We start from the raw sequence: 16,293 nt of genomic DNA, 5'->3' as shown, positions 1-16,293 counted from the left end.
AAATTAGGGGGTTATTTTAAATATTATTTATAATGGTATAAGTGGGTAATTTTGATAAAGATTAAGGGGGTTACTTTAGTTTATTTTATATAATGGCAGAGGTGGGCAATTTATATATAGATTTAGGGGGTTACTTTAGGCTATTTTCATAATGGTATAGGTGGGTAATTTTTTAAAAAACCAATGGCTATGATGATTTGAATCTATCGATTGATGGTCGGATGTTTTGCTTTTTTGTGAGAATTTCTAGGATTTATCTCTAGAAGAGTGTCCACCTAGGAATCCTAGATGGCTTCACCTGAAGATTTCAAAAGGAGCCTCCAATTAGTAATAGTAAGATTGTTCGATATTGATCGATTACTAGAATGTTTTACATCTAGTTATCAACCCCTCATTGATAAATAGAAGCAAGAGAACAACCAAGCTCACCTCTTTTACAAAACTAAGGCAACAAGAAGATGGAAGATAGATGAGAATAATGGCAACTATCATCAATCATGTATCCATTAATTAAGGATGTCCAATGGAAATAGGAGGCACAGAGAATTCCTAAGCTCTGGATTTTGCACTTTCAAGCTGCTTACTCGGCAACGGATGCTCGCACTTGGGACAGACCTGCGGAGAATGGGGAAGATTGCTAGACCTTCAAAGGACCGGCCTTGGACGGAACATCTCAAACTGCTGAAGACGCTCAGAAGCGATAAGGGTGAAGGCAGGCAGCTAAAGAATTTGCACCTCCAAAGGTGAAATTTGTTTGAGGCCAAGCGGAGGGACACTCATATGCAACGGAGAGGACGCGAAGACCAAAGATGAACGGCCAGAAGCCAGCCGACAACAGGCTGTAAAGTGGAGCGGCCTAGTAGTGCAATTATTGTAATATCCTTGAATATTATCTCAGTAAAGTGTTTGGATTGTACCAAAGTGTGTAATCTCGCATTATCTCTCTATAAATAGAGGGCATTCTTATTGAAACAGTTGATCAGAAGTTAAGAAAATTGACACAGGTCTTCTCTCAATTCAGTACTTTTACTTTCAGTCTTTTATCTTTAGTTTCTTAGAGTATCTTTGGTTTTAGTCCCCAATTTCTCCCTTACCTTATGCCGAAGGTAGATTGTTGTGAGCCGAAGTAGCTAGGAAGCATCTTCCAATAACACAACAAATGTAAGACGGGACGAGTTCTGCTATTGTAATAAGCTGTTCGGTGGGACTGTGCCAAAAAAACGGTGTTTGGTGGGAGAAATGCTGCAAGACCATTCCACTCGAGCATTAGAAATGTGATCCAATTAACAACCGGAGAGGAAGAAGAACCCTGTATATGAGTCATTTGTTAGAGTGCTGTAATTATATCATGTCACTGGTGCTCTGGTAGACGATACAAAATTTGACCATGGATGCAAGCTATCCAAGGATAACCATCAGTAATAAAGTTAGACTTCCTGTGTGGACATGGTATTGGAAATGTGTTGATAGTTAGTCACCTGAGTTTTGAGTAAGTCTATCCTAATTAATACACGTGCATTACATTACTTCGGAGTTTAGATCAATACTTTTGCTCTCAGGCCTATTGACAAAAATTGTGCAATAACCTGAGCTCTGTAACTTAGGGATGATAAATAGAATGCATCTTCCATCTCTCAGCTGTAGAGCAAGAGCAGGTTGACACTCATCTATTCCATGGGAGAGTACGTCCGGCAAGATAAGAAGGGCTAGCAATAAGTCAAGAACACCGTCACTCTCAAATCTCAATCTATCAAAATTGTGTAGGCCGTGCAACATTAGGAAGAGGAGGCGCCAGGAATCCACAACTCCCACACGATGAAGCGCCATCAGGCAGCACATTCAAAGCATGTGTGTTTCGGATCCACCAAATGTACCGAACGGCAACTGCTCGAAGACGCACCTGAAGAGTTGGTAGGAAGGACCGAAGGAGTAGTACAATACTGTTATATTGTACTGTAGAAAATAGTGGAGTCCTAGAGAACCATGTAATAGCTTGGATGGTAAATCGAGCTGTTCTTATAGCAGCAGCAAGCAGTACTGTGACCAAGCCGCTCACCATGCCGTGGAGAAGTGCTGCAAGACCATTCATTTGAACCATTACGACATGTTCAACTTCTGAAGCCCCAACGATATCCAAAGAATTGTGTGAATGACATGCATGGGTCACATCAGTCAGGTCAGGAGCTGAACACACTACAGTCAGTATCATGCTGCAAAAGTGATCATCCCCGTACATCGGCAATACTGCCTTATTATCTCTTGGAAATATCACGCTATTATAACTTTGCTGCCAAATTTGACTTGATGAGAAGGCAGCAACGGCACAAGCACTAGGCACCTTCTCTATATACTACATAAAAGCAAGACGAGGCAAGTTGTTTCTGATATTGGAAGATGCTAGCTGCTCACGGAGCCATCACGATGAACATGCCAGATTGTTTCTGCTACAAGGTTGATGAGGCGACGTGTTTCTGGTATTCAGTAATAGACTTCCTATGTGGGCGTGGTGTAGGAAATGTGTTGATATAGTTAGACAGTTAGGCACCTGAGTTTTGAGTAAGTTTATCCCAATTAAAGCATGTGCATTTCTTGGGGGGTTTGATAATATACTTACGCTCTCCTTAGGCCTATTGACAATGTTGCCCCTTAAACTTGAGCTCTGTATAATAACTAAGGGATGGTTGGTGGACTAGTCATGTCAGCTACACTTTACACTGCATCGATGATAAATAGCATGCATCTTCCATCTTCAAGTGTAAAGCTGGAGCAGGTTTGACACTCATCTTCCATGGTAGACCTATGTCTAGCAAGATAAAACGGGCTGACAAGAAGTCAAGAAGACCGCCACACTCGATCTATATATCAAAATTGTGTAGATCATGCAACGTTAGGAAGACGATCAGGCGCCATCAGGCATGGTAATTAGTAAAGAACGTGTGTTCATGTTGCATCGCCCAACATAGTGACATACCAGAGCGTGCGGAAATTAAACCGTAGGAGCTGTTCTTTTAGCAGCAGCAAGACAGCAACTGCAGTAGTGTGACCAAGCCACATGCCATTCAGTGGAAAGCTGCTGATGGTTGCAGTGAACCATTAGGACGAGATCCATTTGTAAAGCACAGAGGAAGAACAGAAACCATGTATGTCATTCAATTGTTACAACTGTTGCACTCGCGTCACGTCCCAGGGAGATTGTTCAAAATTTGATCGCCATCCAAGGATAGTGAACCAGTAATAAACTTGGGCTTCCTGTGTTAGATATCTGACATGGCGTCTGAGGAAGTCTATGCCAATTAAAAGAGAGCTCATTAAAAGATGGGCATGACAACGTTTAGGGAACACTTGAGCTCTCCTGTAGACTCGCGGACAAATGTGCACTTGGACATGTCAATCTCAGCTCAATAACCAGGCGGTTGTTGGTTACACCCCTATAACTCCATGGTACCCATGCCAGCTGCAGCCATGGTAAATGCATCCTCCAGCTCTCAACTTAAGAGATGGAGAGGCAGATCTGACACCCATCTATCCCGAGGTAGAACTACAAATGGACATTTCAACAAGTCGCGAAAGCTTGAATCTATCAAAAATGGCTGTGCAACATTAGGAAGAGGAGGCGCCAGGAATCCACGGAGCACCACTACGTATGGCAGTAGCTGAGGTGGCACCACTACCCACCGCTAATTCCATGGAGTTTCGGCCATCTGCTGCCTTGCCGGCCGCCGGCTGCCTGGCAAGCGCCGTCAGGCTGTTGCTGCGGCGAAGGAAGTTGAGACAAAGACTGAAGCGTGCACCTTCCATCTCTCAGCACTCATTTTATCCTGCTGGCAACCAAGGAAGTCCTGATGAAGACTCTGGTAGTCCTGTGCTTGTCAACACGAAGGCTAACCTCGATAGCCTCTGCTATTGGAGCTACCAGCACCGCAATGTTGGTGTCAGTATCCTTTGATGGAAGGTTCAGAGTCACTTAGACCTTAATGATTCACCATACATAAGTATCCAGTCACGTCCATTAGCCCGTAGCCAAGAGCGCAGATAATGAAGCAGATGATCAATACCCGCAAATGCAAAGACACAAATTCACTGTTTAAGGCGCCTTATGTGTATTCTCCATTTCTCCTAACATTCATCAATGTTTAAGGCATATGGTCACTTCATTATCACTCACTAATTGATCTTTATAAAATTTGATGTCGGTCCATTTTGTTTTTATGTATTTTGAATTTATGGTGCAAGAACAATATTTATTCTTCAAATTAGAGGTATCATCTTAGAATTGTTGTTGTTCTCTCAGTGTAGTGTTTGCTAACTTGTGTGATCGCAATATGTGAACACGGTGTGTATGCGATTTGTTTTTGAGCGACCGTTAGCTTCTAGCTAAAGTTCGCCCCAGCTAAGATTTTTTTAATTTCCTGGTCTGCCACTGCCTTCAACCACTCTTCCAGGCCAATTGACTAATTCAAATTGTTCTATTCGTGATCCCATGGCACTTGCAAAATAAGAGTTCACAGCATCAAAACTGTGATAGAGTCAATCAAGAAAGCCGATAACAGTTTAAGACAAAAGAGTGACTTGTTGGAGATACATTGTCATTGCCATATTGTAGGGACTGACGTTAACACCTGAGTACCTCGTCCCATCTTACTATTACTAATTGGAGACTTCTTTTGAGGCCTCCAGGTGAAGCCACCTAGGATTCCTAGGTGGACAGTCTAGAAAAAGAGAAAAATCCTAGAAATTCTCAAAAAAAAACAAAACATCCGACCATCAATCGATAGATTGAAATCATCATAGCCTTTAGATCTATTATGTTTTCTAAACAATTACCCACCTATGCCATTATGTAAATAGCCTAAAGTAACCCCCTAAATCTATATATAAATTACCCACCTCTGTCATTATATAAAATAAACTAAAGTAACCCCCTAATCTTCATCAAAATTACCCACTTATGCCATTATAAACAATATTTAAAATAACTCCCTAAGTTGCAACTGAATTACCTACCACTATTACTTAAAAAACTTAAAGTAACCCCTTAAATTTGCATCTATATTACCCACACATGCTATTATTAAAAAAATATGAGGTAACCCTACGTTTGAATCAAATAACCTTAATTAAAAAAATATAATAATATATAATTATAAATCGTCTATACCTTGTACTATTGGTATACGACATAATAATTAATGTCTATACATATGATGTGTATCACCATTTATAAGGATATAAAGTGATGGGAATATAGATTTCTATGCTAAAATTGTATCTCAAACTTAGGTTTCATTAAATAAATGCAAGCGCATACTTGCGATCCAAAGTGAAAAGTTAAATATTATAAATATGGATAAAAAATATAATAGAGTAATTACTAACTAAAATCTATCACAATTAGATGAAGATATTAAGTATATATCTATATAAGTATTGTGTTCGAATATTTAACAAACAAGAGGTACATTATGGTAATAGTTTTGTAGCAATGTAGTCTCTCTTTTTTTCATTGAAGACTCCGCATTAGTTCCCACGCGATAAGCTAGAAAAAAGAGAGAAATTCTCATAAAAATTAAAAACATCAAACACCAATCCTGTAAACTCTAATAATCATAGTCATTGATCTATTATATTTTCTAAAAAGTTACCCATCATTGTCATTGTGAAAATATTCAAAAATGAGCTCTAAACCTATATCTAAATTACCGAGCTCAGCTATTATAAAAAATAATCTAAAGTAACCCATAATCTTCATCCAATTTACTAATACACATCATTATAAAGCATAACTTAAAATGGCATTCTAAAATTTTATCTATATTACCCACGTATGTCGTTATTAAAAATAACCTAAAGTAAACACTTAAATCTTAATCTAATTATCTTCATGTCAAAAAGTAAACTAATATGTGATTCTAAATTATCTATTTGTGTCATTGTTAATATAAAAATACTAAGTTAAAGTATATACACATGATGAGTGCCACCATTTAGACCATCTATATATGTATGTGCGGAATCGATGAAAAATATTGATTTGTATGCTAAACATAATGTACGAAGGATTGGAGGTGTGATATAAAATGAAAAAAGTATGAATATGGATGAAAAAGTGCATAGAGTAATTTTAATTAAAAATCAATCACAACTGGACAAAGATAGGTACATATCTATATAAGTATTATGTTGAAGTATTGGAAAAATATGAGAGTAGTAGGTAAAAAAATTTAATTATTAGCTAAGAGTTTAATTTCTAAATAATTTTCAAATGCAATAACTTCTAAAAATATTAGCCCGTGCGGGAGCACGGGTCGATGGACTAGTAATATCTAAAGAATTATGTGAGTGGCATGTGGATCATCCTTTAATAGTACGACTGAGGCTTCGCTACAATTGACTCTATGAAAATAGCACAGGCACTAGATGCCTTCTCTATACTGCATAAATGTGAGACAAAATATATAAGTCATAGTAATAATCCTACTCCTAGTAGGATTCATCGCTCAGGTCCTTTAGAACTAGAAGTAGTCCTAAACTCCTAATAGCACCCCTTTCTCAAGTCATAGTCTACGTAGGATTTGAGTCACCATACAATATTTGTAACTAAGAAATGGTTGGTGGATTAGTCATATGGTGAGTTATGGTTGGCTACACGATTACGGTGTTTCGGTGATAAATACCATGCATCTGCCATCTCTCAGAGCTAAGGCAAGTTGACACTTGACACTCATCTTATCCTGGTAGACCTACGTCTGGTAAGATAAAAATGGCCAACAAAAGGAGTCAAGAACGCTATCCCGTTCAATCTATCAAAATTGTGTAAATCATACACTATTAGGAAGAGGATGCGCCAGGAATCCACCATTCGCCCAAGATCAGCCCTTATGACCAACTGGCAGTATTATCAGAAGATGCGCGTTCTGGTTCCACCCAACATACTTTAGACAAAGATGGCTTCCTCAAGAATCAAGCAATAGCTTGGATGGTAAATTGAGTTATTCTGGTAGCAGCAGCAACTGCGGTGTGACCAAGCTACTCACCAATGGGTGGCAAAGTGCTGCAAGACAATTGCATTGAACCATTACAGTGATAACCATATCTGAAGCAAAAAGGAAGAACAGAAACCATGTATGCAGTTCAGTTGTTACTAAAATATGTGCACAACTTGAGCGTTCAGGCATCCTTGTGCTATCCTCTATATCCACCCAAAATGTTGAACTAAGACATGTCAATCTCAGCGCAATACTAGGGATGGTTGTTCATTTACTCATGCACCTTCCATCTCTCAAAGCTAAAGTTAACACTCATCATATCCCGATAGAACCTAGTCTGACAAGATAAAAACGGCTGACAAAAGAAATCAAGAACAACATCGTGTTCAATCTATCAAAACTGTGTAGGTCATACACTACTAGGAAGAGAAGGCGCCAGGAACCCATCACTCCCACAAAATCAGGCCCTGTTACCAACCGGCAGCACTACCAGAGGACACTTGCTCCAGTTCCACCCAACAAACTTCAGCCAAAGATGAATTTATGAGGAACCAAGCAATAGCTTGGATGGTAAATTGAGTTGTTCTGTTAGTAGCAGGAACGGTAGTGTGACCAAGCCACTCTCAAATGAGTACTGAAGTGCTGCAAAACAACTGCACTGTAACTCTGTAAGTGAGATCCATTTCTGATTGCTCTCGCTGGTTATACATGGGTTAGGAGCATACAAGGAGCCCTTGCTATTCAGGTCCTCATCTAGTATCTACGGTTATGGGACTGACTGCTAGAGGTGCACCTCACCCTCAGGGTTCCGAACCGGTTCCCCTGGAAGTGGTCATCAGGTGGAAGATTTGGTGAGAGAGGAATAACGACAGAGTATTCAATGGAAAGGCGGCACCAGCGGTAAGTATGATAAAGGACATGGTAGAAGAAGAATGTTGCTCGATCATGGCAAGGGATGTTGGTTTGTCACCCCTGTTGTTCCCAAATGGCTAGTTTCCATTTATCCTTAGTGTTAGGTTGTTTTTCTATTTTATTTATTTGTAATTTTCTTTCCTTTGAGTTATGGTGTGAGGTCACGTGTGTTGTATTACCTATCTCTTCTTCTTAATAAAATGCTTGCTCCGCAAGTTCTCGAAAAAAAATATCCATTTCCAAAGTCAAGGACCGAGCTAATAGGGGGCTGGCATAGACCATTGCCCCCCTATGATCCAATTTTTCCATTGAAGTTTTTTAGATAGAGAAGTTAATTACATGTTTTAGTATTTGGACCCACGAAAATGCTTAATTGGGCCCCTTATATTCCAATCCTAGCTCCGATACTTTCCACTATCACTAACAATTTTTTTTATGAAACAAAAGGGGTTTGCACCCCTACTGGTTATATATTAAAAAGAGTAGTTACATATTACAAATAGTACATATCAACAAAGAAAGCAAAAAAGAAAGGAAAAGATTACAGAGCTTCTAGCCATTCAACAATCGATGCAAAATACTTCTTCTTTGCCCGATGGATAACCATTGCGAAATCATGCTTGAAAAGTTATTTTATTGATGCCAATTCGATTTGTTGTTGCTTGAAAATGTAGCCATTGCGTGTCTGCCAAATACTCCACACCATTAGGATAATGATTTCCATGAAGAATGGCTTCTGAATTTGTTGCTTGAGGTCATCTAGGATTTGAAAAGGTGTCAGAATCTGAGGGATATGTAGGAGTAGTATTTGCCAACATTCTAAAGCAAAAGGACATCTGAGAAAAAGATGTTCAACCGATTCATCTTCTTTTGAGTCACATAAGACGCATGAGTAATCAGCAAGGTGCATTATTTTCCTCCTAAGAAACCCTCTTGTGTTGAGTCTATCTTTGATCAGAAGCCAAAAGAAAATCATGTGTTTCGTTTGACATGAACTTTTCCATATCCATTTGTGGGAATGATGGACATCTCTATGTCCTTTGATGGATTTATAGGCCTTCTTAGCACTATAGGTGGATGACCCCCAAATATAAGTCCAGGTGTTTGCAGATAAGGTTGAACTGACTAGTTGGAAGTTGGGGAGTAGGATCTGATATTGCTGATGGGCTTCAACTGAAAAGGGTAAGTGGAAAAGATAGTGTGGCTGATTGGATGTGGCAGCCATGAACAAGGTGATGTTTTTGTTATTTGCATAGGAATAGAGCTCAGGAAATTGGAGATTGAGTAGTGAAGGTCCCCAAAGGTCATACTAAAGAAGTGTAGTCTTACCATTGCCTGGTTGAACAGCTGCAATACCCTTGAATTGATTAACTTGAGAATATCCCTCCACCAAAAAGATCCCTTTTTTACTATCCCAGGCAGTTTTCCATTTGAATAATAATTGTCCCACACCAAATTGACCCAAGGTAGATTAGTATGACTGTAGAATTTATGAAGATTCTTCATGAGCAAAGCATCATTGTGAGCTGCCAAATCTATGACTCCCAAGCCTCCTTCTTCTTTTGGTAGGCATACCATGGGCCACGCTACTTTTGGTGGTTTTCTATTATTGAGGTCTGAGTTGCTCCAGAGATAGTGTTTTCGATATTTGTCCAGTTGCTTAATAAGTGCGGCGTGTAGTTTCATGGTGCACATCATGAAGGTTGGCAAAGTAGAGAAAATTGAATTAACTAGAGTGAGTTTACCTCTTGACAGAGCAAATTTGATGTTATGAGAAGTCTATTCTCACATTTTTTGACGAAGGGCATGAAATCCTGCATAGACGGTTTTGCTAGGCCCAAGGGGAGCCCAAGATATGTGAATGGCAAGGTACTAGTGATACAAACCAGTGTTGATGATAATTCTGACACTTTTGCTTCAGGGACATTTATGGGCACCATTACAAACTTTGCAAAATTCACCTTAAGACCAGATGAGACTGCAAAAGCATCCAGAAGGTTCTTGAGCACATTTAGTTGAGGTTGGCAAGCTTCCATAACTATTAGAGTATCATCAGCATATTGGATAATTGGGAAGTCTTGACCTACATTATGTGGTAGGGGAAGGCTGAGCAGCCCTTGATCCTTGGCCTGATTCATGATGGTCTATAGGAAATCAGATGCTAGAACAAAGAGAAGTGGCGAAAAGGAATCTCCTTGTCTAACTCCTCTTTTACAGTAGAAAACCTTGCCAGGGACTCCATTTAGGAGTATTGAGGATGTGACAGAATTAAAGATTGCATTCATCCATGACAGCTACTTTTCCCCAAAGCCTTTGTGTTTCATAATCTGCATCATGAACTCATGTTCAACCTTATCAAAAGCTTTTTCAAAGTCAAGCTTCAAAATGACTAACTCTTTTTTTGATTTATTGCATAGGTGAATATATTCGAATGACCAGGCCAGGCAGTCTTGGATGGTCCTTGTTTTGATGAATCCATGATGATTGAGATGAATGAGCTCCATTATCTTTAGCTAAAGTCTGTTTGCTAGAAGTTTTGTGATTATTTTCATAGAGCAATTGAGAAGTGAGATTGGCCTGAAGTTAGATACGGTGGAAGGAGAGCTCTTTTTTGGGATGAGGGTTACATATGAACCATTGATGCTTCTTGTACATATCTTACCTTAATAGAAATCCCATATGAGTCTGGACCTGGAGACTTGTCACTAGGCAGAGATTTAATGGCATTGTCAATTTCTTCTTTTGTGAATGGCAGCTCTAGGCTACTTAGATCCTCATGCATCTGAAGAGTGCACTTAAGTCAACATAATGCTACTGAATTCAGAAGTACCTAATCTGTCTTTGTATGAGCTCCACAATAGCTAAGCTTTACTCTCATGAGAGAAATGTTGTATACCTTCTGAATCTACCAATGAAGTGATAGAATTTTTGTTGAATTTGATAGTGGCATTGGCATGGAAGAACTTTGTGTTGCCATCTCCAAATTTTATTCTTTTGATCTTTCCCCTCTGTTGCCAATATATCTTATGTTGATGCAGCAAAGAGATCAACTACTTATTTAGAATTTCTAGGAAATTCCACTAAAGAATTGCCATGTCTCTGAACTCTTCTAGAATATCAAAGAATTCAATAATAGGCTTGATGTTGGATATGGCTTGTGAGAGATTAGATACTGTTGCTCTCCAGGCTTTGAGGACTACAACCTTAGCTATATCAGTTTGATTAGTAGGTACATTCCACCCATGTTGGACAACAGAAAGGAACTGAGGGTGTTCCATCCAGAAGTTTTCGAATCTGAATATTTTTCCTTTAGGCACAACAGTATTGATAGTGATAACACAGGGGACATGATCAGATGTTTCCATTATTAGAAAATGAGCCAAAGTATTTGGATAGTTTAAAGACCAGGAAACAGATGAAAAGAACCAATCCAACCTTTCTAGGAAGAGGTGATTCTTGCTTGTTTGACCATGTGAATTGCCTCCCTTTTAGGGGAATTGCTCGTACAGACAATTATGATTAATTACACCCCCACGCATCACCATTTCAATGCTAACGCATGGTACTGGAACACACCTCCAAGCCAAAAGGGTCGACGATAAATAGAAACGCATCGTCCATCTCTCAACCCAAGAGATAAGTCGTCTATAAATAGCAACGCGGGAGAAAAGAGTTGCTAAGCCCAAAAAAAGCTAGGATCACATTTGAACCGTTAAAAAGGCGTAGGTTATGCACTGTTAGGAAGAGGAGGCGCCAGGAATCCACGCGACCGGGACATACGGCCATGAGAACACACAAGTACGACAAGCCTTGAGTATCCAATCACAGGATTGAAATCCTACGCTGGCTAATGCAAAGTGTTAAGTTGTCAAAGTCAAAAATGTATGCAACAAAGTCTGATGAAGAAAACCGATAACACGAAGCGTGATTCATTGGAGCTATTACTGTCTTCACCGTATTGTGTGGATGGCATGAACACAACATCCCTCAACATCCAAAGAATTATGCGAGTGACATGCATGGGTCATGCTTTTACACTAGGACTGAGCCTCAACATCAAGAGGCAGGGTCAGGAGCTCGACACACTACATTCTCAGTATCATCGGCAATACTGCCTTATTAATTATATCTTTGGCACTACCACATTATTATATCTCGCCGCCAAAATTGACTCCCTACGAAAACAGCACAGGCACTAGGTCCCTTCTCTATACTGCATAAGCTTAAGACGAGATGAGGCGATGTGCATCTGCTATTGGAAGATGCTGCTCACGGAACCATCACGATGAACATGCCAGATTGTTTCTGCTACAAGGTTTGCCATTGAAAGCACCGTGAGCTGAGGGAAGCATTTGTCTTCTGGCAGCAGGATGGAGTTTGTCACTATAACCTCCTCAAAGATGCCCCCGGAAAGCCTTTCAATTGCAGGAGGGCTGCAAAGCAACGGCGTTAGTATAAATATTCTTTTAAAGCACTAATTATGTGAGAATACACGGACAGCTTGTTCAAGCTGACATTTATAGCAACCTGCTACCTTCTGAAATAATTTTACTGTACATTACCTACCATAATCTGACAGTAAATTAACAATAGTCAAATTTAACCAAATTTTTGGCATTTGTCAAAAAACAAGATTTCTCTCAAGCACCTTCCTAAACCAAAATACCAAGGATAACATACAGTGGTGGCCTCATATTCTTGAATACGTTGTCACAAATGGATGCTATTTTGGAGTGCACTCGAAGTAAATCTGGATTTAAGAGTGGCCGATGGCACATGCCACAATTTGTAGTTACCTACACAATTTGTCAATTTTACCTTAACAAAATGGCATCCACTGTACAACAGATCTACACTCGAGTACTCAACCATGCATGTGTAACATACATATTACTGAGACAACAGGAAGGTAAGAAAAGCTTGGTTTGGATAGTAAGGTTATTTGTACAATAGTTAAGAGAATGAGAGAAAAAAGTTATGCTTTTTTTTGTGAGGGCAGAAAATAAAAGCTAGGCTTGATGACTCTACTGAACAAATCGTTAGATTAGCTGCTAGCTCTGGCGGCCAGGTGCGCCCCCCAAGAGTAGCAAAGTTAATATGACCTACAGATTTTAACCAGTGTCATGAACCTACTTTAAGAATAATATTAGGAAAAAGGTCAACGATGAAGCATAACATTGGTTATATTCTATGCCATAACAAAAGTACTAAAAGCAGAATGTTCGATATAGCCAACTAGCAAACCTGAAAACAGCATGTGTACAACAAGCATAGACAGCTTCAGCTCCCTCCTGTTTTAATAAAGCTGCAGCACTAGTGATTGTCCCTGGGTTTGGTTAATATCAAATGAGTGAGTATTGTAAGGGACAAATATGTATATACCAAAAAAAAGTTGGGAAAAAACAGATTGCCAACCTGCTGTGTCAATCATGTCATCAACCATGATAGCAACTTTCCCTTTCACGTCACCGATTAAGTGCATGACCTGCAGGGCATAGTCAGAACTCAGAAGTAGGATGCTCAAAAGTACAGTCCTTATGCAAGCCACTACAAGTGATTGTAGAGATCAACACATGTCAAAACAAGGATGACTGGGTCAAAACCGACAAAATACATAGATACATTAATGAAACGTTGGGTAATAACAACATTAACATTCAATTTTAGTATCTTATAAACTACTAATTTATGGTGAGTCATTATATTTGATCAAATTTGAACTCATGAAATTGAAAGGAAAAAAAGGTTTTGGGAAGTCCTATCCTGTTTCCAGGAAGTCGACAAAGAAATGGCACTGTGAAATTAAATTTACTTCAATTCAAAGGTTATCCATTCTCACCTCTGACATGTTGTGACCCTGTCTTCTTTTATCAACAATAGCTAAAGGAGCATCAAATAATTTTTTGGCAAATGCACGTGCTCTGACAACACCACCCACATCAGGAGAAACAACCACAAGATCTTCAGATATTGTCTTGCTGGCGAGGTAATCCAGAATCACAGGCTACATATAACAAAGATGACAATAATTAGCTATCAGCTCAAGATTTCAGCTATAGAGCTTCTTTACAAGGAGATGCAATACATAAACTCTGTAATATCACTTCTTCTGCTAATACTACCTGCCCATATATGTGATCCACAGGAATATCAAAGTACCCCAGCGCTTGTGTAGAATGAATATCACACACAATGACACGGTCACTTCCAGCTTCTGTAAGTAAATTTGCAGCAAGTTTGGCAGTAATGGCCTCACGCCCTTGAGCCTGCAAGACCAGAGAGAATGTCTCAGTTCAACAAAGGGGAGAATCTTCAATTCAGGCTGTACAACTCCAATCCTCCCACTTAATATCTGGAGACCCTTAGTGGTACTAGTATTAAGTAATACACAAGTATAGGAAGTGGAAAAGGTCATGCATGATAGATGATTTAGCAGAATTAAGGAAGCTGGGGGGAAGAAACTTTATTAAGATATATACAATAAATTTGAGGCACCAAAAAAGTTAGGGCACCAAGCAAGTTGCCAACTTTATTGCATGAAAATCAGCATCAGCAGACAACAATCCTTGACAAGTAGCTCAAATGTTGAATCCAGTTTTGATGATGTTATCTTTAGGCAGGAAACAAATTGAAAAATAAGAAGCAATTCACTTCAAAACAATCTGTATTTTATTTATTTTAGTTAAATTCTGAATCTGGACTTGATATAGACTAGAACTATAAATCACTGAATCACTTAGCTAATACCTTTCTGTCTGCTCTGGCATACCCAAAGTATGGGATGACAACAGTAATAGACCGTGCTGAAGCCCTCCGGCATGCATCAATCATGATGAAGAGCTCCATGAGGTTTTCGTTGACAGGAGAGCATGTTGGTTGGACCAAGAACACATCACATCCTCTCACGCTCTCTTGCAGTTGCACGTAAATTTCTCCATCGGCGAAGCCTTTGATGAGGATCTTGCCGAGGTCTACACCCAGGTAAGCAGCAATTTCCTAGAAGTAAATACAGAGAAAGGCATAAGTATTCAGTAGCACGTTCACAATCACCATTCAGTACCTTAACAACCATTGCGAATCAAACATATAAATCTAGAAACCAAAAAACATGGACATGTAGTAAATTGGCTGTATTACATCTGAAAAGGTGCAAATCCCTTTCATGTCTATTTTAGTAGTACTGTCACAAAAATCACTTTCGCAACCATAGTAGACGAAAGATACAAATCCATAAAGCATTGTACATTTTTTTAAAAAAAATATTCGCATTACAACTGCCAGGGGTAACATCCCTTTCACGTAAAGCGCCAAATCAAGTGCAATTATGCAATAGTAAAAAACAAAATTATCAGGCACAGTGGCATTTGACGACTTAAAACCACTGTAGGAACAAGAAATCAAGCACCATATACAACTCCAGCCCCCAGGTTGCTTGATAAAAAAAAAAGCATATTTTCTTTCTGCGAGTACGGAACGGAGCCACCAGGGAGGAACAGAGCAGGCGAACCCACCTGGGAGAGCGAGCGGTTGGCCGTGCCGGAGAAGATCTTCATCCTGGAGTCCCGCGCGTCCCTTGGCAGCGCCGCGAGCCTGGCCTCCTGCGCGGGCGCCTTCGGCGTCCACACCGCGCCCCGCTGCTCGACCCCGCCCGTCCGCTTTCCCCCATCCACCGCGCGCAGCTGCTCGCTCCCGAGCACGCACCTCTGCGCAGATGGGAAGAAAATAAAACACAGCAAGACCTCACCAGTCAGGCACTCACAACGCGGGTGCCAACCTTAAAGCCCGTCACCCACTCCGACCCACGAACGAGATGGAGGCTCACCGGCGAGCGGAAGCGCGGGGCGGCGGCGCGGAACGACGACGAGGAGTCGCCGCCGCGGCTGCGGCGCAGGGAGAGGAGCAGGGACGACGCGGTCCCCGGCGCGGCCGCGGTGGCCGCCATGGGGCAGGGAGGCGGCGCGCGCGGCTAGGGTTCTGAGAGTGCGGAGGGCGGCGGTAGGGTGCGCGCGTGGATGCGGGGGGGGGAGGCGCGTCTCGGGCGGCGGCTGCCTCTCCTCTTTGGAGTGCGGGCGCTCGGGGTCGGGGGTGGCGGCGGCGATGGTGGCGGTCCTTTTTGTGTGTATGGCTTCCTTTTCTGCGGTATTTTAATTGAGGTTAGGTGCGTGGCGCATTCGCGCTTTTGCGGAGTGATTCCGCTAATTTGGGCATATGGGTTGGGGTTTTATATATAATAATGGAAATATAATGATCTCTACTTTGCAGTCGCATCCAGTCATTTTGGGGTAATTGCGTTTGATGCCGTGAAGGGGATTGTAAATTGTAAGGGTTTGTTTGGAACCTAGAAATTTTTTATAGGGGTATCATTTGGGTTATATAATGGGAAAAAAAGAGAAGT

The 16,293-nt window shown here is 40.5% G+C and overlaps 1 protein-coding gene across 1 annotated transcript; it reads right to left on the bottom strand.

Annotated features, from left to right (window-relative positions):
• Positions 1-11,798: 11,798 nt before the first annotated feature.
• LOC101771478 (ribose-phosphate pyrophosphokinase 2, chloroplastic) lies at positions 11,799-16,085 on the bottom strand. Its single transcript, XM_004965822.2, has 8 exons — positions 15,721-16,085; positions 15,410-15,601; positions 14,646-14,894; positions 14,021-14,164; positions 13,738-13,902; positions 13,314-13,383; positions 13,143-13,224; positions 11,799-12,331 (listed from the first exon to the last, which is right to left on the bottom strand). Exons 1-8 carry the CDS (start codon positions 15,838-15,840, stop codon positions 12,151-12,153), a joined length of 1,203 nt encoding a protein of 400 aa, XP_004965879.1. The 5' UTR covers positions 15,841-16,085; the 3' UTR covers positions 11,799-12,150.
• Between the last annotated feature and the right edge of the window lie 208 nt (positions 16,086-16,293).

Source organism: Setaria italica, chromosome IV (assembly GCF_000263155.2).
Source record: "Setaria italica strain Yugu1 chromosome IV, Setaria_italica_v2.0, whole genome shotgun sequence".
NCBI classification, from domain to species: Eukaryota; Viridiplantae; Streptophyta; class Magnoliopsida; order Poales; family Poaceae; genus Setaria; species Setaria italica.
This window is presented reverse-complemented; position numbering and strand designations above follow the sequence as displayed.